General features: G+C 45.0%; 1 protein-coding gene across 2 annotated transcripts in view; it reads left to right on the top strand.

Moving 5' to 3' along the window:
- LOC135388710 (gelsolin, cytoplasmic-like) overlaps positions 1–25,804 on the top strand; it is a 73,011-nt gene that overhangs the window by 43,234 nt on the left and 3,973 nt on the right. For both annotated transcript variants that reach the window (XM_064618440.1, XM_064618441.1), the window contains exons 8-18: positions 183–281; positions 6,570–6,726; positions 9,121–9,236; positions 10,875–11,012; positions 11,070–11,156; positions 14,972–15,157; positions 17,844–17,927; positions 18,926–18,987; positions 21,470–21,653; positions 21,704–21,814; positions 23,164–23,289. In XM_064618440.1, the coding sequence (XP_064474510.1) occupies positions 183–281; positions 6,570–6,726; positions 9,121–9,236; positions 10,875–11,012; positions 11,070–11,156; positions 14,972–15,157; positions 17,844–17,927; positions 18,926–18,987; positions 21,470–21,653; positions 21,704–21,814; positions 23,164–23,289 (1,350 nt within the window). The remainder of the gene's footprint in view (positions 1–182; positions 282–6,569; positions 6,727–9,120; positions 9,237–10,874; positions 11,013–11,069; positions 11,157–14,971; positions 15,158–17,843; positions 17,928–18,925; positions 18,988–21,469; positions 21,654–21,703; positions 21,815–23,163; positions 23,290–25,804) is intronic.

The raw sequence follows: 25,804 nt of genomic DNA, 5'->3' as shown, positions 1-25,804 counted from the left end.
GTTCCCTCTCTTGATTCGTAGAAAATGAGAACCTTTTCATGACGCTTTACTTTTGTATTAATTGTACCAACAAGTTTCAAAGGGGCTTAAAGGCCCACCAATGCACGCTGTCACTTCTGAGTTTCCCATCATAGCCATTGGTCATTGAACGCCAGTCGTAGATCTGCATCTCTATGTTGTAGGACTGCTTCTTGTTGGATGGCGGTGTCAGCGGACTCTTCGTCTGGGTCGGCAAAGGAGCCAGCCAGAAGGAAAGAAAAGAGTCAATGCTCTTGGCACAGGTAAGTCAGGCGACATCTATACTCCGTGTTAACCATGCACTACAGGCTTACAAAAGGCTTTACTACCCTTACACGGGCTTACAGACTTTCTGCCATACATATATCAGCAAACAGCAAACGAAACATGTCACTGTTTAATGACTCGTGTGCAAAAAAAGAACCAGAAATGCTTCACCGCATAACAAACTCCTAGCCAACCATCATCCCAATAGACAACGTTATTTCCCGTGATTTGATAAAAACGGGGTGCGTACACCATTTTTGTGAAATTATGAACTGCACCACAAACATGATGTACGCCCCCAGTTTTCAGCAAATCAGGAGAAAGAACAATGTCACATGGTTGGCTAGGAGCGTGTTATGTGTGTCCGTAAACCTCAAAGGCCTCCGCCTTTCAACTCAATTCGTCGCCGGTCTTCCGGCAGCACCAAACACAGTTTTACTCAAAGTGTACAAATACAAAGTTGAGGGAAGTTGATAAGTTTACAGTTTTACTCAGAGGCGTACGCCGCGATCAAGTGATTTGATCACGTGATTTGCACTTGAGTGCGAAAATTTCTTCTCGTGGAATGGCAGGTACCCTTACCTTGACTTTAATACAACTGGCGGGGTTCATCAGTTGCGTCGTTTGTGACTTATCCGCGAACGAAAACCGCTATTTCCACCTTACCTCTTCTCGCAGTCCTCTGGAGCTATCTGATATGCCGGTTGCTAACTTGCATCTTGTTATCTAGATACTGTACTGCTATCGAGGAACCTGTACAACTGGGAAGACAGCGACACGTGCTTCAGCGCAAGAGAGCCATCAAGCTACAACGTCATCAACAGATGTGACACCTGGCGGACGTTATGACTTCATAAGCGCCCTACGATCGTCTCCGCTCTGCAGTCCTCTGGAGCTATCTGATATGCCGGTTGCTAACTTGCATCTTGTTATCTAGATACTGTACTGCTATTATCAAGGAAGCTGTACAACTGGGAAGACAGCGACACGTGCTTCAGCGCAAGAGAGCCATCAAGCTACAACGTCATCAACAGATGTGACACCTGGCGGACGTTATGACTTCATAAGCGCCCTACGATCGTCTCCGCTCTGCAGTCCTCTGGAGCTATCTGATATGCCGGTTGCTAACTTGCATCTTGTTATCTAGGTACGTGATTTTATCAGTGTTATTCTGTTCGCTCCAGTGGACTGCAACTGTTATGGCTAGTATTTGTCTCGCATGTATGAAGCCTGTCACTACCGATGATAGTGCCGTTAAATGTGCCCTATGCAATGACCGCTATCACTCTGGAACATGTAGCTCCATCACGAAAACGACACTAAAAGCAATGACAGTGCCTGAACGGGAATCTTGGCTTTGTAACACGTGCACAAGAGGAGAACTGGTCAAGATCAAAATCAGATCACTCCTCAAATGTTACTTGCTGCTGTTCAAAGCAATGGACAAAAGACTAGTGAGGTATTGGGAAGAATGACAACTATAGAGAAAAGACTGGACAGTATAGAACGGAAGTATGATGACCTTGTACATCGTGCCGATGACACAGACACTAAAGTGACGGCTATGGAAAGACTTCTGAAAGATAAGGACGAGAAGATTGCCGGCCTAGAAAAAACTATAATGAGCAGTACGATCGCCGACTGAATATTGAAATTCATGGCGTACAGTACACCCACGGCGAAGAGCTTGTCAAAGTGCTTGATGAGCTCGCCACAAAGATTAAGGTTATGCCTATCTCAAATACGCCGTTAGAGGCTTATCACCGACTTCAGACTAGGTCAACAACTAAGCCGCCAGTTATCCTGATAAGGTTTAAGGATCGTTCCGACGTACAGTCGTGGCTTCTCGCAAAATCAGAAGTTAAGAAATTATCTATCGAGCATCCGTATCTAGGCCTGTTTGTGTGCGAGAACCTTACCCGCCAAAACAAAAACATTCTGCGGCTGGCCAAAGAACGAGCGAAAGAACAAGGGTACATGTACGTGTGGGTACGAAATGGTCGTATCTTCGTTAAAAAAAATGACAAAGCTGAGCGCATTTGTATTGAACATGTGAATGATATTCAGAGGCTGTAGAGCGGCCCTCTCTGCTTATTTTTTTTTTCTTTTTTTGGTATGTCCCTGCTTTCTGTGGATGATTTCTGTGACGAAACGCACAACTCTGGCTTCTGTGCCGCGCATTTAAACATTCGTAGTTTAAATAAACATTTCGATGATGTACAAACGTTGCTTTCGTCGGCAAGTATACAGATATTTGCTCTTTCTGAAACATGGCTTGGTGATGAAACCTCTCAGTTTTTTCATATAACTGGTTACTCGGCAACCTTTTGTAACAGAGCTGAGAGAGAGCATGGAGGCGTTGCATTATACGTGAAGGAGGACGTGCCATTCAGACAGCGACCCGACCTGTCCATAAGTGTTCCAATGTGCGAAAGTTTGTTTATCAAGTTACCGAAGCTGACTATGGGCAGGGCTATGCCGTTCAGAAACTCATCCCTGATTGTTGGTGTAGTTTACAAGTCTCCTTCGGTAAATGCCTCTGTGTTCTTAAATGAGTTGGAGGCTACATTGCACTCACTATGGACAACTAAATCAAATGTACTGATCCTTGGTGACTTCAATATTGATTGTCTGAAGCAGGGCTCTGTTGCTGTCAACTATTTGGAACTCCTAACGAACTATGGTGTAAATCAGTTGGTCAAAGTCCCGACTAGGTTTACAGATGATGGATCGTCAACCATTATTGATCACATTACAACTAATTTTTATGAAAATGAGGTTGTTTGTGAAGTTGTTGCAACAGGGATCACGGATCACGAACTAGTCTTCATTTCTGTTAAAGCAGCTTGTCCACGAGATGATAGCATCAGGGAAAAGACGTTCACTGATTTTGTGGCATTGGGAACATTGCTGGAAGCGGTAGATTGGTCGTTCTTAAATTCTGATGCCTCAGTTGATGTTAAGTGTAATGACTTTCTTACAAATCTCTCCACATCAATACAAGCTGCGACACATACTCTAACAGTTAGTAAGAGGAATAAGATAAGGAAGCAATGGGTAACACCTGCAATGCTAAGAAGCATTAAACACAAAAACAATTTATATAAAAAAGTTCGTATTCATCCACATAACGTAACGTTAAAGGATCGTTATTCCGCATACGCTGCCATTTTACACAGAGTGCTACGCCATGCAAAAATATTGTACTACCAGGAAAGCATCAATAACGCTGTTGGTAATAGCAAAAAGGTTTGGAGTACGATTAATCAAGTTCTGTGTCGAACAGCTCCAGTGAATGACGTTCCTGCGCTCCGTGGTACTGGCGGACAGCTTGTTAACGACAAGCAAACAATTGCAGAGATGCTCAGTGAAAGTTTTGTCATAAGCGATGTCGATGGAGATAATGATGTTCCAGAACTGCCACTGCCTCCGCGCAATCCGGACTCGTTTTTCCTTGCGCCAGTTACTCCATTAGAAATCGAGAGTATCATTCAGAAATTAAACAATACAAAATCAGCTGGGCATGATGGGATATCTGTTTCTGTGTTGAAACGCTTCCCACATGTATTATCTGTTCCTTTAGCTAAATTAATTAACTCCATGTATCAAGAGGGGTCTTTTCCAGACGAATTAAAGATTGCGAAGGTGGTGCCTGTTTTCAAAAAAGGTGACAGGTTGGCTACCACAAATTATCGTCCAATATCTGTTCTGTCTGTGATCAGTAAAGTAATTGAGAGAAGTATACTATCCAGGTTGCAGAAATTTTTTTCTGATAAAAACTTACTTTCGCCTTCGCAATATGGATTCACGAAGAAAAAATCCACTGAAATCGCGTTGGTTGATATTGTTGAGTATTTAAAGAACAACATGGATAGCAAAATTTTAACATTGGGCACATTTATTGATTTTACAAAGGCATTTGACCTCATTAATCATATTTTATTAATTAAATTAGAACGCTATGGGGTACGAGGGCTACCTCTTGATCTCTTCAGGAGTTACTTAACCAACAGAAAACAGTATGTTAAAATTGATAGCAAACGCTCGTCAGTGCGTGTGACTTCTTGCGGTGTCCCGCAAGGGTCTATACTAGGACCTTTTCTATTTTTGGTCTATGTGAATGACCTGCCCAAGTACTTATCAACAGTTACAGCTTTGTACGCAGATGACACAAACATTTTTGTTGAAGGCAATACTGTACCTGAGGTTATTACTAAGGCCAACCTGGTTCTTAAAAGACTGTCTCTATGGGTCGCTGCAAATCAGCTAAAAATTAATCTAACCAAGTCATGTTACATGATTTTTCATTCACGGCAAAGGAAAATCGCAAATCACAGTTTGAATATTATTTGTTGTGATGCAACACTCCAGAAAGTCGACTCTGTCAAATTCCTGGGTGTACATTTAGATTCTTGTCTCACTTGGTCTCCACATATTCTCCATGTGAGAAAGAAGATTTCACAGGGCTTATTTGCACTTGCTCGTTTAAGACACCTGGTGCCATTGAGTGTTTCTGTGTTAGTCTATCATGCGCTTATTCATAGTCACATTTCGTATTGTCTGGAAGCATATGGGGTTACCTACAAGACAAGTATTCAACCAATATTTCTTTTGCAAAAGAAGGCCTTGCGTATTATGATGGGACTCCCCCCATATGAGTCTGTTACATTTTGTTTCGCCTTACTGGGCATTAGAAACATCTATTCCTTAGTAAAATACAAATGTCTGTTACTTTTGTTTAAACTTTTGTACAATATGGTCAGTTCATCATTAATTTCAGTTAGTTATGCTGCTAGTCAGTATTGCTTCAGAAATAGTGAATTTTGTGTAACGCTTCCCCAGCCCCGCACGAATTATGGTCTACAGTTATTCTGTTACTTCGCGGGAAAGCATTGGAATAGTCTTCCGTCACAGGTACGAGAAGTACCTAGTTTCGAGATGTTTAAACGGCTGTTGTCGAATCTGCTGTGATTGATTTCTTCTATTTATTCCTTCTTGTAACGCTTATTGCTGTTTATGTATTTACGCTGAAACTGTCTCGGCAAAGTTATTTCTGATCATTTTTTGTTGTTGTTGTTTTCATTGTCTTGTAAAAAGTGTTGTGTTTTTTTCTAGGCGTATCAGATCATTAGTAATCACTGTAATTTTTACGGGGACGGCATTATAGGTGTGCCTAGCGGTCCCGCTTATAATTTGTAATGTATAGAATGTTTAAATAAAGCACTTATCTATCTATCTATCTCTGCTTCTCAAGAAGCGCTACAATGTGGGAAGGGATTGGTTTCCTCCCAAGCAGCACTACATCTTGGTCCAGTATTGGTCCAATATTGGTCCAACATCGGCCCAAAATGCCGCTTGGGCTGATACGATCTCCCACGATGATTGGGCAAACCGTTTGAGAGGAGACCAATCGTAAGCCTCCCCGCATTGTCGCGTTTCTTGTTAACGAGAGAAAAGGGAATGTGCCAACTGCGGTTTTCGTTCGCGCATAAATCACAGACAGCGCTGCGGATGAATCCCGTTCACTTTGCACTACTGGTACGGTCAGAGTACATTTCATTTCACGAGGATATATATATATATTTGCACTTTAAACGTAACGATTGGTAAATGCACACCTGGAGCCCGATCTTCAACTTATCGTCATCCCATAAAGAGCGTTGAACGGTGGTGCTAATGAAAGAGCTCGCCGTCGCAGGCCTCACAGAGGTGGGCAACGTCACGACTATAACGCTCTCTGGGAACGTGCGTCCTGGGCCGACTTTTAAGGGGGCTGTGCCGGCTGAGAAAAACCACAGACAGCACAGCCGGCACCGGGGTTCGAACCCGGGTATCCGCCCAGTCCATACATGACATGGCCAGCATGCTAACAGCCACGCGGGCTGGTGTATCCTATAACTAGCGTTGAATGCACCACTTTGACCCGTGATTCGCCACGAGCTGTTGCGCGAGCCTATCAAAGCGTCTTTGGAGTGCGCGAACTTTAAATATAACGATAACGATCGCTACCTGAAAGCTCAAGATCGGGACCGGCCCAGCTCTTTCTTTACTTTTTCGTCAAACCATATATATATATATATATATATATCTGTACCGATGTTTGTGATTAAAAGCAATACAATTTATTATGTAAATGTTTAACCCCCAAAAGGTGGGTTTTGTCTTCATCAAATGCCAGGACGGAGCCGAATTAATGTGACGTGCACGTTGCATCCTACTATTCTAAAGAGAAACAAAGCTACCGTGTTTATCTGCTGGGTTAATTGCCGCGCTTCTCTCTCCAGAAATACCTAGGGTACCGCGGTTACCCGACCTGGACCAAAGTTACTCGCGTGATTGGTGGAGCCGAGCCCCCCATGTTCAAGCAGTACTTCGCTTACTGGAAAGAACCGGAACATACCAGCATGTTCGGAAGGAAAGATGCCCTCAGCAAGATTGCAGGTAAGGCCCCAGGGGAACTACTTTGAGGAGCAGTCGAAGGTCAGGACATAAAACTGTTCATCTATCGCGCAACAAACATGTGCTCTTGCTCAAGAAGGATCATCCTACACTCTTAGCTTCGTACCCTTATAGTAAAGGTAAAAAATTTGTAAAGAAATTATCTCTATTTAGAAGTGTTAAGTGTTCCCTTGCGTTTCGTTTCAATAAAAGCTACGGTGTACCTCTTAAAATATCACTGTTACCTTGATGTTTAGAGTTCGGTCCCTTTTACAAAGCGTAACTCTTATCTAGAGGCTCGTGGGTAGCCTTATGGAATTATCACCGTTACCTTTCTGTTAAGGTTACTGTTACCTTGAATTCTGTACCCTCTGCTTATAGGCTCTATCATATGGCCTTAAGGAAGTATATTCCCGTTACCTTTATGTTAACGATGCAGTGCGTGACAAAAGTTTACGGGACGCGAGGTCGGTGTACTTTTTCTTCAGGGTGACACTGCTGTAGCCGACACGCGAGGACAAGTGGAAAGCAGGAGCAGTAACAGATTGTTCTTCTGTTTTCCACTTCTCCTGTCGTGTCGACGGCTATATAGTATTACGCCGAAGAAAAATTGCGCCGACCTCGTGTCCCGTAATCCTTTGTCGGGCACCGTACCTCAATTTCTGGGGCCAGGACGCTATTAAAGGCCAGTCATAAAGACTGATCTGTGAGACTGATGCGATTAAGACCTTTAGGTAGCCACAAAAGGACTGACTATAAGAGCAAGTCAGGTCCACCTCAGACGTCAGCTTTGTGACTGGCTTTTAATAGCGACCTGTGTAACGTGGCGATGACGTTGATGTCAGTGTACACAGACCACAAGAAATGTCAGGCAGTAGTAGTTTTTTTCCTTACATATATTTACAACCATTCTCCGGTACAAAGTCCGAAAACAGTCTTTGGAACGGCTTTGCCACACACAGAAGGCTCAAGTGACAGCATATAGCAATCATCGGGAAAATTTTTAACGCGTCCTCAGAACGAAACAAATTTTAAAGGCGATACTCAACTTCAAAGGTTGTTTTGCTTTCCTAACTAAGATTAAAAGAAAAATTCGTAATGCAAGATTCTATCACACGCAATGAATCTCAACTAAATCGACATCTTTCATCGTCATCTTTCATCGTAAATCGACATTCCTACCGATTTCAGAAAGTGCCAAGTACCTCCCGGGTCCATGCTAGCAGTAACAGCACAATATGCGTTTATGATTTCCACTTTCTTCTGTCCCAGAGATGTATTCTGGGCAGTCGCATTCATCTCCTGTGCACCTTCAATGGCGAACACCGTGAACGTCCGTACCTGAGAACGGCATGATGCCTGAAAAAGCAGTTTCTGCGTACAGTTACATGCAGAACGTGTTGAGTATAGAAACAGTTTACCTTTGACACATCAGCGCGACCTCCGTCAGCAGAGTTCGAGCTGGTGACAGCCGAAAACCTCCGATATGAAGAAGCTCATACGATGTCAAAACTGGTAAATTCTCCGTGTCAAACTATGGCGTCCAAGATCTGCGGGCACTTGCATGTGGAGGGGCGAATGATGAAGAACGAGAGGGGGGAAACCACGTGCACATCGCGCGGCAGAGGACGCTCAAGTGAGGGCAAAACTTATAAGTAACATCACCGTTACTTCTACGGATAGGGAACACAAATATTTACGAGTTACACCATCTGGCACTCGGCCAGTCACTTATATTACCGACGAAAACCTTCTACTGTGACATATAGACGGTGTGTAACGTTGTCAGATAAGTAGCATAACTTTTAAATTAAATGTTACGGCATTTTCAACGTGGCCCTAAAAGCAGCCAGATTAAGAGTGTAGCTTACTTGTACGCGCGCGCGCGAGACGTCTTTGACGTGCACGCCACCCCTCAACTCCTTCAGAGAGCACGGGTGGTGCTCACGTCACTCAGTGACGTGGAGAGTCGCCCGCAATTGTCCGCGCCCAATATGTTTCCCACCATAAAGAAGCGTCTTTTGTAAGACACCCTTCTACATGACGTATTCTGCAAAAAGCACCGTTACAGTTTGCATATTATACAGAGAACACAATTTAACAGGTGTATTTCATTTCACATACGGTGCCCAATTATGCTTTGCAAGCACGTTTCGAACCCTACCTTTCAGTTGAGCTACCTGAGCGAAATAGGGTGTATATATTTACAGGAACACCCCTTTTATTGTAATTGGAACATTTATTCGCCCTAGAAAACAGTCACACTTTTACACGCAAATACCGCGAATAAACAGTGATGTTCCAATAGGTGTTAACAAGATGCATGTTTCGTTCTGTGTCTTGTGCGCGTCAAGGACAAATCGGTATTAACTCTACCCATTTATGCGTTTTATATAGCTGTTGACAAGGCTTTCAACGTCAACGATCTGCACCGAGAAAAACGCCGCCTTTTGTCTAAGAGTTTGGGAAGAGCTTGTGGATTCATGCCAGACGATGGCTCCGGAAAAGTGGAGGTGAGTCGTGTTTTATGGAATTCCATCTCCTGCGGTAATTAACGCTTGAAAAGCCCGCAAGTCTGAAATATACTCATTTGCCATTTTGCGCAAGATGTAATCCAAAGCGCGATGCAAGATGTAATCCGCAGGACATGCTTTCTGGAGCAGAGTACGACCGGCCGCATAATAAGTATAGCAGACGACGCCCATACCTATTTCTTGCCAAGCGTTGCACAACAGGGGGAGTCAAGCTTCATCAATTATCTTAGAGATAGAAGATCGGTCTTCGGGCGCCGGCAACTTTGCCTAGGTTTTCCTTTTTTTATTTATTTTTTTTTTTTTTTTTTGTGAACGTGGCGTAGAACAACGTATAGCTGTTGTTGTTCGTACATGCTGTGCGTCTAAGCGGCCCCTTACCGAGACTCTAATTAAGCTCGAATACCCTTAACAACGTCCTCCGAACTCGCTCAAATTACTACGACAAAGATTCTCAAGGGACTTTCATGTAATGGACCAAAAAATGAACTACATGCCGACAATCAGGATGTGAAACATGACGAGAGGAGGATGGTATGCCGCTTCGTTGTGATACTCCGACCCAAGCTATGCTGGGTGGACATAAAGGAAGAAGAAAATGATGTTGATGTTGAAAATACTAGGGAAGAAGTAAATAAAAACAGTTTACTATGCGCATCGATGTGCGTCTGCATTCCAAGTTTCACACCGCAGGGAACAATAGAAGAGCAGAAAATGTGCACCGCGAATACCGAAACACACCGGGTGGTGGTGGTAATGGAACTGCTTACCGTATTCGGCCACGCTCGCAGGGGACTGGGGATCGTGCGTCCTGGGCCGGCTTCACAGGGAACTGTGCCGAAACTTACCCGACTGCGACATCGCAGCACGCATCATCGCCAGTGAGGCGCTCGCAGTGGAGGTCACGTGCTCACGAGAACCAATGGGAATGGCCGAAGCGCTAGATCATCCGACCCCATAGCTTGAACGAGAAGCGTGTGCGAGGACGTACGGCTCGCGTCAAAGTTGACTTGAACACCGCTCCAGCCTGCGAAGCGGGAAGAGAGCCACCCTGGCAGCGCCTATAGCAGAAAACGAGGCCTTCATAACGAGGGTCCACCCCTCTTACTGTAAATAGATGACAGCACAAGAAAGATGAAGGGTCTCGTCGACGTCCACGGAAGGCACAAACGGTACAAAAATACGTTTCTAAATAGATGACCAAGACACCCTCCGCCGTTATTTCTACCAAACACCACCTGGGTCCGCAGGCCGGAATGGTGTTCAGGTTAACTCTGATTCCAGCTGTACATCTCCTGCTAACTATAAAGTCACTAGATTGGGGAAGTAACGCCATCCTTTCCCTTCCCGCAGTGACCTTGGAACAAAAATGGCGGCCGCAGCGTGGGTTGGCATGCTACAGTCGCCATTAATGGTCCATGGTCGCGGCGGCAAATATCAGTGGATGGCGATACTTTCCCCGATCCAGTGACTTTAGCTAATTAAGCTCTACAATGCTTCGTGCGGTGAAACACCTCAGGTCATTATCTCCATCATGTACCGGTTACGATTCCAATGTGTATAGATTACGTTATTCCGACAAAATATGACTTAGGGGGACTACGTTGGCCCATATTTCAGGTGTTCAGAGTGGAAAACTTCGAACTGGCTCCAATCGACCCTGCCATCAACGGTTTCTTCTTCGGTGGCGACAGCTACGTCCTGAAGTACACCTACAATAAAGGGTACAGCGAGCGGTACGTTATCTACTTTTGGCAGGTGAGTCCTTCAGCACGTATCGCGTCCGTCAACTACTGATGAGCTTCCTGGTCGCAGGGCAACGAGAGCAGTCAAGACGAGAAAGCTGCCTCTGCCATTTGGGCCGTCAAGCTGGACAATGACTTGTGTGGAAAGGCTATACAAGTAAGGCTGATCAGCAGTTGCGAAATAGTAGATTTATTCACGGTGTTTATAATGAAATTATGGAGGGCGTTCTTTCTCATCGATTTTTTATGAAAAACAATCTACAGAACAGCACAGGTACCGATTTTATATGTGGGTTATATTACGGGGTGGACATGCTGACTCAGCATATAAGTCTTGGATGATTGATTGCCAATTAATTAGTCAATAGCTTAACCATATACTAGGCAAATCAAGCAAAACCGAAGCCTAACGCGAAAGAGCGCTGGAGGGGCAACGCCATCGGTGCCGTTTATGGGAACAAGTTGGCCATCCTTTGCTCTCCTGCCGCCCGGAGACGAAAGCGCGCCTATAGTCGTATGTATACGCCTGTTTCACGACGTTTGGTGGCACTCAGAACCGTATTCTGCAGCGCTATTTGTAGTCGTGTAGCCGGAGGTTTTTTCCGTACAGAGGCATGTATCGTCTACACTGCGGCTCTGAAAAATCGTGGCACAAGGATTTCCACAAAAGATATTACGTTCCCGGTACGGCAATAAGGGCCAGTTCTCACTTGGCGAGGTCCGACGCGGCGTCATGAGCGGGAGGAGGAGTGTCGTCGGGAGGAACCCGAGAGGTCTGCCTGCCTGATTAGGCGGCATGTTTCTCGGGAAGGGAAAGGTGGTGGAGAGGAGGAGGGGAAAGGGTGAAGTGGAAGACCGAGCGGAATCCGCTCGGGGGGAGGATAGCTGCGTCCATGGGCCGACTTCAGGGGAACTGTGCCGGCATACGCCTATTACACATCTGAGGGAAACCCAGGAAAAACCCCAGACGGCACAGCCGGCCCGCGGATTCGAACCGCGGACTTCCCAGTTTCCAAGCGCACGCGTTACCGCTGCGCCACCGGAGCTGGTTCATGAGCGGGTGGCGGAAATAGACGCGCATTTCCGGAGTCGGGAGAGGACAGACGTCGAGACAAAAAAAAAAAAAAAAACTGCCATGCCGACCTTGTTTCACGACGTCGGCGAGAGCTGCCGAGAACGACAGCTGGCGACCAATTAGATGACACGTCAAGGCCACGCCTCCTGATTTTTCGTCTGCTTTGTATGATGGAATGCCACTGTGGTGGGAACATGAAAATCGTGCTCTCTGACGGGGCGGCGGAAATGCGCCTCTACCTCCGCCGGCCGCTCACGACGCCGCGTCGGGCGTCGCCGGAGACGACCGCCTAGTACGGGCGCTCTACACTAGGGGATGGCAGTTGACGCTGCTTTCGCTGCACGGACTTTAGTGCAGCAGGCCAATATTCCGTCAGCTACATAGGCCGTTGCAAATAAGGTGACGCAATGGCGCGCCAGGAGTATAACACTGCATCGCCACCATGCGCCATCAATAGGAAGCGCGCTTTTTGCTGCAGCGTAGTGTCATGCGGCCAGTCTTAACAGCCAATACGGAAGCAGTGTGAGTATGATAGATTACATTATGTTGCGCAGGGAGAGCGCGTGACCTCTCTGCGTCCAGCCATCCTATCTGCGGCGTAGTAATATTTTGAGAGCATAGACGGATTATATTTCGTTTCTTTCTTAAGTTGAACACGACTACAGAATGTTTTGTCGTCTGTATCGTCTGTTTTGTCTGTCTGCGTCCCCTGCACTGAGGTTTTATCGCTTTTAGAACGACTATAGACGTCATACCCGTTATCGCTCCGCGCACTTGGCTGGAATGAAAGCCGAGTTGCGGCGGTCCGATGACATGTTAGCTGAGCCCCAAAATGGTGGCACCGGCCTTTGCCCCGCACGTCGGGTGACGTCAATTGACGCACATTAACATAGGCTCCACCCAATAGCCAAAATCCCTCCTTAAACGGCTCTGAACTGTCTTATACCCTAGACAGACGGCAAGCCAGAGTCCGTTAGCAGAACGGCCGTTACTTCGCCTGTTGTCCAACCATCATTTCGAATGACATCGTTCTGTGCCCTGATTTGTTGAAAATTGGAGGCGTACACCTTTTCTGTTACAATTATGCAGTTCATAATTGCCACAAAAATGGCGTACACCTCCCGTTTCCAGCAAATCGGTGGAGAGAACGATGTCATTCTAGATGGTGGTTGGCTAATTGGAACGGAGTAATGTGGAACTCCATTTGGCGGGTACAAATTTTACACCCAAAGAGAGTACGGAACAAGCTACTTACTCCCCTACAGGAATTGTGACGTCACTTTTTTTTTTTTTGCAGTCTTCCGGTTCCCCTTAGTTTTCGCAAGCCGTTCGGTTTCGGCTAAATCACTTGAGAATATTCTGCTATGGATGTCTATGGATAATGTGTACACTCCTTTCAGGGACGAAAAAAAAAATGGAGCGGCTTTAAATAACGGCTGCTACCAAATCTCCACATCTAACATGTGCACGAAATCTAATTACTAAATGGGTTAATCAGTTTTAGATAATCATTGCACAGAATATACCGTATAACTCGCCTGCAAAAATGGTTTATATGCTACTTGCTTTTTTTTTTCATATTAAAGGCGTCTATATCCCATCAGTTATACACCCAGTATAGAAAATAAAAAGTGGGATGTGAGACGTTTTCAGCAAAAGACGCAAATACCTTTTAGTCTCGCTGCTACCCTACCCATATAGCTGTTTCAAAATACGTGTCGTGACTGAATCAACTTCATTGCATCGTCAGTGCCCAGAAAACAGCTGCAATCCACTTCTGAAAGAGGTATAGTTGCTGTATAGACTTATCACAGCAATGTAACATACTTAGATGGAGGTACAACTTACGCGCCGCCAATGTAATGAGGTCTGCACCGCGTTTTCGCAGTTGAAAAGAGAAATATTTTCATCGCACAACACATGGCCTGGTAATGATGTAACGTAAACATCCCCACCTAAACAGTCTAGACGAAATTGTGTCGTGTAGACTTCGCTAAGTAAAAAGCCTGCCAGCAAGACCACCACCTGCCCGAGGATTCTTTCGTTTTCTTTCTTTCTTTTTGTGTGATGTGATGGTGATGTGATAAAGAGAGAAAAAAAAGAGGATGTGATATGTAAGCCTAGAAAATGATGCTACACTATAAAAATAGCCCTTCACCACACACTCTTAAAAATTAACTTTTAAAAATTAACTTATGGTTGGCTACGAGCGTGCTATGCGGTGAAGTTCGTTTCTAAGACTGCGGGACACGTTCAAGCTCAATTGTACTGTTATGCCTCCTGATATGGGGAGAGAGCGGAACGCGCGCCTTTCTGTGATCGTTCACATAAATGCAAACTGTCCGAAAAAGGTGGTCGCCACTTATTTTCTACTGGGGTAAACCATACCGTTTGGAATAACGGTTAGTGACCAGCGTGCCAGGTAGTGAAGCTCTTCTTTTAGAGAGTACACAAAATTGTACTTTTTCTCGTGTAATTCGTGAGAAGAAAAACCTGAACCTCGAAGGGACCGTGTTTGTTTCTGTTCTTTCTACGTTCCCTAGTCCCGGGGGTGGTGGTGAGAGGTCTCGCCGTTGTCGGCCTCACAGAGGTGGGCAACGTCACTACTGACACCTTGGAGGAATGTGCGTCCTGGGTCGCCTTCAAAGGGAACTGTGCGCCGACATATGTTTGAAAGCGTCTGAACGAAACCCAAGAAAAACCCCACCCGGTTTCGAACCCGGGTACCTTCCAGTCTCGATGTGACGGTGCCAGCACGCTAACCACAGAGCCACGCGTAGGGGCTTTTCCTCGTGGATCGGAAATTGTTCTTTCCTGTGCATGCGCGTTCAAGTGTGCTACTCTGCTCATGACTGTGACGCCGCCGCGACGCTGACGCTTTATCTTTTGTGAATTAGGTCCGGGTAGTGCAGGGACACGAACCGGAGCATTTCCTGCGCATCTTCAAAGGACGCATGATCATCTTCACCGGAGGCCACGCTAGCGGGTTCCGCAATCTGCGAGACCATGACACGTACGACGTCGACGGCACGCGCATGTTCCACGTCAAGGGCACTTCGGATGTCAACGTGCGAGCCGTTCAGGTCTGTCCCGGTCATTCCTTTCAATATGCGGCGGGAAATTAGGGTGTTGCGGTCACTGTCAGGCTGCAAAGATTACTTTTCAGCAGTTGGAGTTGGAATTAAGAGATAAAAATATGGAGATTGTGGCTCCTATAGAAAACACAGGAGCCGGCTACTCCAAAACGCTCGAAAATAAAAAGAAATCAGCGAGTCTAAAAAGTTAGAGGCGCTGCAATGTCCACAAGAAGTGTCATTAAAGCAGCTGTCGCACGCTGTCTAAGATCCCTCGGCCATTCTCTGAGGAGCTTCACCAAGTCCAGAGGACGGTAATGCAAGTATTTGCAAGGCGGCTCTGAGGTTATTACGTTATGACTGTTACCCGGGTATCGTAATGAATTTTCAGCAGTAATTGAATTACAGCTACACGCTCAAAATAGTAGCTAAATTACAGTTACAAAATCATAATTGTGTTTTCTTTTTTTACATTCGGGGCTGCGGTCATCAGGGACGCTACAGTGGTCGGGTCTGTGGATTTCCAAGCAGCACAATACCTTGACCCAATATTGGTCCAATATGGGCAAATATGTTGTGCTGCTTGGGTTAATTTTGCCCACCGGAAGGTTCTTAAACGTGCGTCTAAATCTCGGCAGACGCCACAGCACATTTAACGTTTCTCGCGGAAGACGTCGTGCCTAAGCAACTTGTACGCTGCCACCAAGTTGCCACCGTCCTCGGCTGGGTTCGAACCCGTGGTCTTGGAATCAGCAGACGGACACGCTACCGACTGAGCCACCGAGGGCGGAAAAAAAAATCATTGTAACGTAATTACGATTACAGCTACCCTGAAAAGCGGATACATCGATTTGATTTGAATCGATAAATAAAATGGAGATTTTGGCTTCACTATAGTGTGAAGCCCGCAGCTCCACATCACCTGCACCAGTTACTTTTGTGGAAAATTCCTGGAATGATGATGCCAATGAAGAGGATGATGATGGCGATGATGATTAGTGGTGGTGGCGATTCAGCGGGAAGACAATTGCAAACACACACCGAGTTACATCGAGTGACATTCATACCAATCATACTTTTGAAACATTCTTCACTGAGGAACGCGCGAATGCATTTTGCATACGTATAGATTTGGTCAGTTATATATGTGATGAACACTGGAACATCCGTCCCGAGCAATATCAGTTTAATGAATAATCCTGCCCATGCACGAGTTCGGTCTCTTCTTCGTTACGTTACATATATTATATTGTTAGGCAGGATTCGGACAGGAAGGAACAGTGTTTATTCTGCTTCGTACAGCAGAGCGAATGAATCCGCGCGCCAAGCAACACAGTTGAGCCTGATGATGACGAAATTCAATTTTCGAAAGAAATTCATATATTTATTTTAATTAAAATCAAATGAAAATAATTTTACAAGATGGCAAATTCAGTTGCCACACAAGTGCCGTTTACCCCGTATTTTTCCGTAGGGCTGTTTTTTTATAAAGTCCGAATGACACGTTTTTTTGAAACATCCTGTATATATAATACTCATGGAACGATGCGTCAGCACCAGAGGACACGTGTTTCGCCGTGTTTGCGGCTCGTCAGCTCTGGGTAGCTGCGCATCGTCCGGAATTGCGAACTGCCAATTCCGAACGATGCGCCGGTATCCAGAGCTGACGACCCGCTAACACGGCGAAACACGTGTCCTCTGGTGCTGTCGCACCGTTCCATGAATATCTGTTTCTCTGCGTGCAGCCATAGAAGCCATCTTAATCTGGAATTTTGAATTTCAAACACGTCTAGTGTCATTTACTTGTTTCTTTAATGACTTTTTTTCTGCATTATATATAGTCAACCCTCGATTTATGAACACCCTCGGTTCCCCGAAAAATCGTTCATAAATCGAGGGATTCATAAATCCAAAATTCAGTTAACTGAGTACTATCGAGCAAATGCAACAGTATTTCCGAGTTGGGATTGTGTTTATAATGCCATATATTGTGTAATTTTGCTTTGGACCATGCCTTCCGCTGTGTCAATCTTGGAAATAAGAGATGTCACCACATTCGCACTGGACTGGTCTCGGATTTCTTCCGGGATTTTTAACCTCCGTTTATTAACGTCCGGGTGACAGCGACCACCTTATTCATCAACTGAGGTCAGGAACACTTGGTCGCACCTTGTGCGACCCCGGAAAACCCGTTTGTTGTTCGGATTTCGAGGGGTTAAGAACCGAGGGTGCAATACCTGGAAAACGTTTTGTCCGTTCAGGCGTCATTCATAAGACCATGTAATTATCCCTTTGAAGGTTTCTGTTGACCTCGGAACGAGCCGTTCATAAATTGAGGGCAAAAACGCTGGGCAACTCCTAGTTGGTTCCCAGAAATTCCGTTCATTATTCGAATATCGAGGTTCATAAAACGAGGGAAAAATGAATGGAAAAAGTTTGGTTCCCCGTGCTCGTGTTCATAAAACGAGGGAATTCATAAATCGAAGGTTCATAAATCGAGGGTTGACTGTATATATATATATATATATTTGTAAATCAAACGTCGCCATGCCAGTACTGGAGCTCCGGCTATTTCTTTTCCTTATATATATATACCTCGTGTTTGTTCCTTCTTGCTATCTCTCGTTATTACTAATCTCTCATCGAATGTTGTAGCTGTAGCGTACGCTGTGAGCAAATTGTACTTTTGTTCCAGGTAGCCGAAGTTGCTGCCTCACTCAACTCAGAGGACGTGTTTGTACTCGAAACTCCCAAGACGACTTACCTGTGGATTGGGGAGGTAGGTGGTCCTCGTAATCTTACAAATTTACCTGTGATGATTTTCGGCCGTAACGAGACTCTTGGGAACTAAAGGATTTTCGGCCATAACGAGACTTTGGCCGTAATGAGATGTTACCCCGATGAGAGGGTGGGACAAGAGCCGCCTTTGTCTCCTCTTGGTGACGCGAGGTGTCACTTAGGAGATGCAGGGAGGGATATATTTATTAGAACAAAGAGAAAAATGGAGGATATGTCAACCAAATGGGGCGTCGGCTTGCTATTCCGCAAACAAAAATAAAAAGCAAGAAAGAAAAGAATAAAATAAGATAAATCAAATACAAATATAATAAATAAAAAGAAGAGAATATGGAAATAAGGGATGAACTAACAAAAAGCGAACGAAGGATGAGATAGATTAAAAAAGCACAGAAAGCGCTTCAGTTACGACCATCTTTTCAAACCAAGCCGCATACGAAGTGATTCACTCGGCAGATGCATACGTACATATCGCGGAATTCGATTTTGAAAATGGCGACCGCGCGCAACAGTGGCAGTGCCCGTAACTTGCCGCTAGAGTCGTTTTGAGGTCATCGCGGTGCAACCACTGATCTCTATGTATAAAGACTGGATCGCGCATAGCAGACGGGCGCGTGGGAGAGAGGCGCGGCAACCGGCCGCCATGTTGGAGGGCCCATTGGCGCCGTCTGCTCTCATAGGAAACAATGGGAAGCGATTTGATTTGGAGTATTTATTGCGCTTTAAACTGGCATGACATGCCCTTTAGTTTAAAGAAAATTTTAAAAAATACGGGCAGCCCCGCTTGAACTAAATGCAGACGATAGAATGCTTTGGGCCCACCAATATGGCGGCCGGTGACCACGCTGTGGAGCACCCTATGCGCGATCCAGCCTGTACTATAGAGATCAGTGGGTGCAACACGGTAACTGGTTTGCTTGTTTGGAGAAGCGTTTGTTGTAATCAGTCGTTCAACATGCGCCGATTTTCTTCTTCTTTCAGTTTGCTGATGAATCGGAAGTGGCAATGGGACGGAACGTGGCAAAGCTGGTTTCTCCAGACAGGTACAAAGTTCACTACACTACTTATAATTGAAATACTATTTTGCATGATTACAGGGAGTCTCCGCACCAAATACGGGGTGCAGTTCCGTCGACGGGCTTATGGATTTCAAAAATTAGCCGGCGTGCTTAAAAGCGAAATAATGTATTGAAGTGAAAGAAGGCTATACGTATACCGAATATAACGAAAGAAGAATTACAAAATGGGTGGTCTAGAAGCTTTTTTATATCCATTTGAAGAACACCATCTCAAGAACGTCTAGCGCGAAGAGGTAGGCGAAGAAAACTTCAGATGTTTCGGTTTCGTTTTAAGCTTCCCCAACTCTTTTGGCAACTAACGGGGACCCAACTGCCAAGCAGCCTTATTTCTCATTTCGGAAGAGTGTATCGAACTTACTTACAGAGCCATTATGATACTTTCTGAGTGTCCCAGTGTCTCCAATTAAGAAACTATCTACGAACAAGTTAATTCGCCAGCATTGATGTCTCCGCGATTTCATTTTCGCCTTGGAATGAGACTCGTTTTGGGGGTTTTATATCTAGGCTGTATTTGTTTTAAAATGTGCCTCCCTCCCAGAAGACGTCTTATGGACTTGTCATCGCTATGAATCTCTCTCTATTATTTAAGCCGCTTTCAAACTACCGTGTTTTTCCCCGGTTCACTTCAACAATACACCTGAAGGGTAATCGATTCCCGTAGGTTCCAATGGGACCGTTTTGCCTCCGTGAAAAACACGGAAGAAAAACAAAACAAAACAAAAAAGAACGTTGGTGTGAAACCGGCCTTACCTTCCGATATTGGACATGTCCGCCTTGGAGTTGCGGTTGAAAAACGTAATGTTTCTGGTGTGCCAGTGGGTTATCCTGCTCAACCGGAAGAGCCACAAATTGGTGGCGAAGGGCACGGAGAGCAAAGTTTGCGTGACTATATTTTATTGTTACGCAGAGTTTTGCTACCACGATTTTTATTCTTTCTTTTTTTCTTTTTTTGGTCACATAAATGAGTTGTCGTGCGAAACCGGAATTTCGTACGGTAAGCATTCAAAGTGTTATACGTGCAACACACCCTGTAGACGGCTACAAGAAAATAGACTACCACAAGGACTATCTGGATAGGTAGTTCTCTTACTTCAAGACAACACATACAGTAATCTGATAAGGCGGGATTTGTCCCATCCTCCAGTAAGTCAATAAGAGATGGACTACGTTTTCGATGCGCACTGAATTTTTTGTGTAAACTTGAAATCGGTGCCTTTATTTTTTTGTTTAAATATTATGATTTTTTCTTTACTTAAGCTTTTATCTATTTACCCAATTTGAGAACTTATCAAAATAATTTTCAATTTGTGGGGCAATATTTTCAAGTGGTTGACCAGTGAAGAATACAGTTGTATCGTTAACATACGTTACTATATCTGGACCGGTCTGTCATTTCATTTATGTCATGTCGTTTATGTAAAGTAGAAATAGTATCAGACCAATTATTGAACTTCGTGGAGCTCCTTGCTTAATTTCCTGTAGATCGGAATTGTAATGCAACCTCACGTACTGCAACCGATGAGAATAAGGTAACTATAGTGAATGAATTTAGGGCCGTACAGCGAATACCATAGTGCATACCTCTTGAACGCTTTCCTCACGTCGAAGAAAACGGCAGTCGTAGGCAGCTGGTTCTCAATGTTTTCCATTAATTTATCTCTGCCCTTGAGTAACGCTAGTTCGGCCAATTTTCCTTTTGAAAACCATATTATTCGGCGCAAGTGATATTATGCTTGTTCAAACACGATACGAGTCTTGACTTAGTTATTTTTCTAGGATAAAAAAAAATGAAGCACAAGTAAAACTGAAATCGACCTGTACTTGTTCGCAGCGTTTCAGTTTCCTCCTGTACTGAAAGTCAAGCAATAACGCCCCTTTAGTGACTGTCCAAGATAGGTTCTCGTGTCGCTTGCTTATTCCGCAAGGTTGTCCCGCGCTTGCATCTCTCCGAAGTTATGGATGATTGCACGGATAAGACTATAGCAGGTGACCTCTGAGCAGAAGTAGGAGCTCACGCGAGTTGGTATTCTGATCGTCTCAGTCTATCCGTTTGAGACGGTTTAGGAAGCCAGTTCTTGTGGCATGATTTCCATTTTCATGTCAATAGTAATGGTAATGGTACCGTGATTGGGGGGGGGGGGGTTACACGTAATGTTTGTCTGCGCAGTGTGGCGACATGGTTGCACGTGCCGCACGGCAGGACTGCGGATAATTTGGAACTTCTAGGGTTCTTTTGACGTGCGCCGTAAATCTCCGACACACGGTGCTGGAAGCAACGTTTACCTCCCGCACATTGCTATAAAACGTACTTCATGTCATGTCAATAAAACGTACTTTCTTGATGAAAACACAACGCAGAAACGATACAAAAAAAAAAGACAATACAAAAAATACAACGCGCGTGTTTGCGTGCACACGATGCAATGTTGCGTCTTCTTCCATCCAGGGAAGCGGTGTTGTTGAAGGAATCCGAAGAACCTGACGAGTTCTGGCAGAGTATCGGCGGAAAGGGCGACTACCAGAAGGGTCATACAGAGGAGTCCAACCCACTGCTGGACGCAAGGCTGTTCAAGTGTTCCACGGCTACCGGAAAGCTCCGCGTTGAACAGATGTGCAACTTTTCACAAGAGGTACTGTGCGATGAATCGAAGGCCTTGTGAAAGTGGGAACGCTCTTACAGGACCTCGACGAAGATGACGTCATGATGCTTGACAGCGGCGACGAAATATACATCTGGATAGGAAAAGGATCCACCGAAGAAGAGCGGTCCAAGTCCCTCGAAGTTGCCATGGTACATCATTATTCTTGGTTATATAGTTCTCCCAGCGAGATGGGGTGAGGTGGGGAAGCTATTTATTTTGACAGGAATAGCCAGCCAGAAAGGACGGCTTGCTATCCCTTATTAAATAATTCCTTAGTGGGTAGCCCCTGACGTAGTTAGAGTAAGGCGATGGGGTCACAGGCCTTGCGTCGAACCACCCACGATGCCACAAGCTGCTGAGGAGACAAGTATCACGCAGGTAGTGGAGTAGTGCCGCGGTTACACCATCGGCAACGTGTAACAAGTGGTCAATTAACCAGTTAACTGGGAAAGTTTGCATTTAAACCGTTCCTTCATCAGAAAACGATGTCCGCGTCTTTGGGAATTGTGCCACGAAACCTATCTAAACGCGGTAATTTCATACCGTGCATTCACAGGACTTTACCTTATTTATTCAATCACTTTACACGTTGCACGCACACAAATATGGATATGACTGAGGAGACAGGGTGGAAACCTTTCCTTGAATTCCGCTAGGGAGAACGTTCCCCAGAAAAAGATGATTGATCCCCAGATGAGATTCCCCAGATGCAAAAAAATAATAATAAAACAAATAAATAAATAAACGTAAAGGCTTCCTGCTGCCACGTAAGCGCGAGTGCTCCACGTAGTGACTTTTCGTGCGCTGCTAACTGTGGGGAATATCTCGTAGCAGACGACAGGCAAAGATGCTGACGGTGTCGTCTGCTATGCTAACCGTGCGTGTATTCACACGAGCGACATTCCCCTCAGGAGTGGAAGACGAGAAATACGTCATAGCTTTCTGAGCGCGAACGCTCAACGTCCAGTGTTCACGTACACGGCTAACGGTGTGGAATATCCTGCGACACAGCCACAAGATATTCTGTTGCAAACGACAGGAAAGACGCTGATGGTGTCGTCTGCGAAGTGTCGCCTGCTAAGTGCGCTGTACGCGTTGTACGCCACTCCCGGTGTTCGTGTGAATGCTCACGGAACTTCGTCTGTGTGATCAGTGCTTTTGCTTTTCCTTCTACTAGAATCTTCCGTGAGGATGTCGTTCGTGTGAATACACAGTAAGTGTCATTTGCTAAGTGCGCAGTATTACCACTCCCCATATTCCGGCACCGTGTGAATGCTGAGCATAGCGCGCGACGGAACTTCTCCTTGTGTGTACTTTTTTTCTTTCTTTCCTTTTCCTTCCACTACAATATTCTTCGTGGACGTCGCTAGTCTGAATACATTGATAGAGCCGCTTCCGCTTCCAGCCTTCGGACGTTCCTGTGCCATTGTAACTTCTTCTTTGCTTTCCACAAGTGTTACGCAGGCCTACATGATTGTCGCCGTGCGTTGCTATGCAGGAGTATGTGAAGACCGACCCGACCCAGAGAGACCTGAACAACACTGCCATTATCACCGTCAATCAGGACCAAGAACCAGAAGGTTTCACCTCGCTCTTTGATTCTTGGGATCCGAACCTGTGGAAGGTAAGGAAGGCCAGAGCTAAGAAGTAAAGTAAAAGCGAGCCTGGGCTACTAAACGTCGCTAACCACTGGCCAACTAATGTAACACGGAGTGCTTGCGTAACCTACTGATCTGGTTTTGCATCTTGATCGCATATTATGTCTTCTTTTTTTTCTGTTCTATTGACAAAGCAGCTGTAGTTGCTGGTAAATTTATTGTAACGTGGCTCTAGTCGTCGCATGATAATAATAATGTACAAGGTGTGGGGTTTGAAAAGTTCCAGGATGTGCCAGGTGTGTAGTATTCAGATAGTACAAAATTGGCAATCGGCAAAATATCAACTCTCTCTGTTTTGTATTTGCTTCCAAGGCACACGGTTCTATTCGCCGAATTCAAGGTATACGGCCTGCGTAGTTAATCGATGCTAAAGGGACACGAAGAAATGTTTTCACTTTAGTGCTCCCTCGAAGCGCTCACGATCTAAAGCATTATAAATGGATTTTTTGTCCTGTGTAGGCTGCTGTGAGCTGTAAAAATATAACACCTGTTACTTGTGCGCATAACATTGCTTACAGATCTGCACCGTTATTGGTTTAGGCAATGTTTCGTTATATCTTTGCACAGATCTATATCTTTATACGACCAGGCGTGCACCCTACGCTACGCTGTAGGAAGTCAGTTGATTCTTTTTTCAGTTTGTGATTTCGTTTGTGCCTTTATAGCGCAGTGGTGTTAAAAATAGTTTACAATCTCGTTGAAGCTATTTAAATGCACGTCATTTTTATTTTAATGATAACTAATGATCATAACCTAACTTGGTGACTTTGTGGCTTAACTGACGATAGCTTCATGACTAATGATCTGTACTGCGGGCTTGCATGATCTCGAACAGGCACGGTATAGTCCTCCATTTTCTAACGTGCACGTATAACATACGAGACTGTAACAAGAAAATAGATCTCCATATGCATGTTCAAGTTTTTGACATTGTGATGTAGTGAACGTAGTTGCATGGATGCCCGTCATATCTGTTGATTGACAAGTGCTTTGTAGGTGCTAGACCCTTTCAAATTCTGCCTGTGTACATGACTTTTTCAATGTACATACCCGATTTTGCGTTTCGCAGATATAAGAATGGGGTGCCCGGGGGGGGGGGGGGATATGTCCATTAAGAAAAAGAAAAAAAAGGAAAGGTCAGCGGAAAGGTGCCCGGGGATTAGCACAATGAATATATGAGAACGAATGAAACACGAAATCGGGCATATAGTTTGTTCTATTTTGTTGTATGCTGTCTTTGATGGCCCTCAAAAAATGTATCCGACGAACTTGTTTAACGTTATTGTAAGCTTTATCTTTTAACTATGACTGTAATTATGCTGCAAATACACAGTCACATAACATTGACTGCATGGCGTATTTTACTCCGGTAACCTAAAAGAGTTTTCTCTTGACACTGCATGGAGTCTCGTTGCATGTTACAAGTGACAGTGCGACGGAAATGGGAACGGATGTTTTAAGGGAGAATAGTACCTAGCAGCCACATCTTTTTTCCTTCTTTCTATCGAAATTTTACAACGTGCAGAATCTCTGTACTCACACACACACGTGCTGGTGTTGAGGAGACCGGCTTGGCTTTGTTGGCCTCTGGAAGCAGAGCTTGACCGCAGAGCACGCTGAAGGCCAACCATTACACAGAGGGGTACCGTTATCACTCCTCATTTGTGGTCAGCGCGGAGCTTACGGCCTTTTGTGACAATTGGCATAACTGCGTATGTGACACAAAAAGGCGTACTCACTTCGTTTCTACGTATAAATCAGGGCAGAGAACGATGCTATTCGAGATGATGGTTGGCTGGCGTGTTATGCCATGAAGTTCTGTTTAAAGAGAGCAGGATTTATACGAAATGGCTGTCTTATAGACATGGCGATGAAGTCGTCCAAGGGCGCACGATCCCTCCCGAGCAACGTGGTCCTCCCCTTTTGCCTCTCTCAGGTCGCGATGCACCATAAAAAGATAACCTCACCGACACAAAAAACAGCGCAGAGACCTCGCCGCATGACACAGTTGAACTAATAGTGATTCGGTGCATTGAAATAGTATTAAAAATTGTATTCAAAATGGTAGGAGTATACCTACCTTTAGTTTTTCAGTTATGATCGGCACCCTCTGTATCATTGCTCTATAATGCATATCTTCCGTCCTTTGTTATTAAATTTTCTTTCCAGTATACCTTTTTGTGACAAGTTAGTTATAGTTAGTTAGTTGCTACAAGTAGGCCCCGTTCTCTCTTTAAACCAGGAGTAATATCGGTATCATTCGGCGCAATGGTTGGCATAAGGCGTGTCATGCAAGTGTTTTCAGAGTGTAAACTACAATGCTCGCACGGGGGTGAAACTGGTGCCCCTACGTCATTCGCCCTATGGTTCCTCTCGTCTCTACTACGGAGGAGGGCACCATCAACGCCACCTGGAAACGGAGGGCCTGCTTATTGCCTCCTCTCCCTCATTCGTTACATGGACATATGAAGTCAGAATTCG

Source organism: Ornithodoros turicata, chromosome 3 (genome assembly GCF_037126465.1).
Source record: "Ornithodoros turicata isolate Travis chromosome 3, ASM3712646v1, whole genome shotgun sequence".
In the NCBI taxonomy this organism is placed as follows: domain Eukaryota; kingdom Metazoa; phylum Arthropoda; class Arachnida; order Ixodida; family Argasidae; genus Ornithodoros; species Ornithodoros turicata.
The sequence above is the reverse complement of the archived record's forward strand: the minus strand, read 5'-3'. Positions and strand labels throughout refer to the sequence as shown.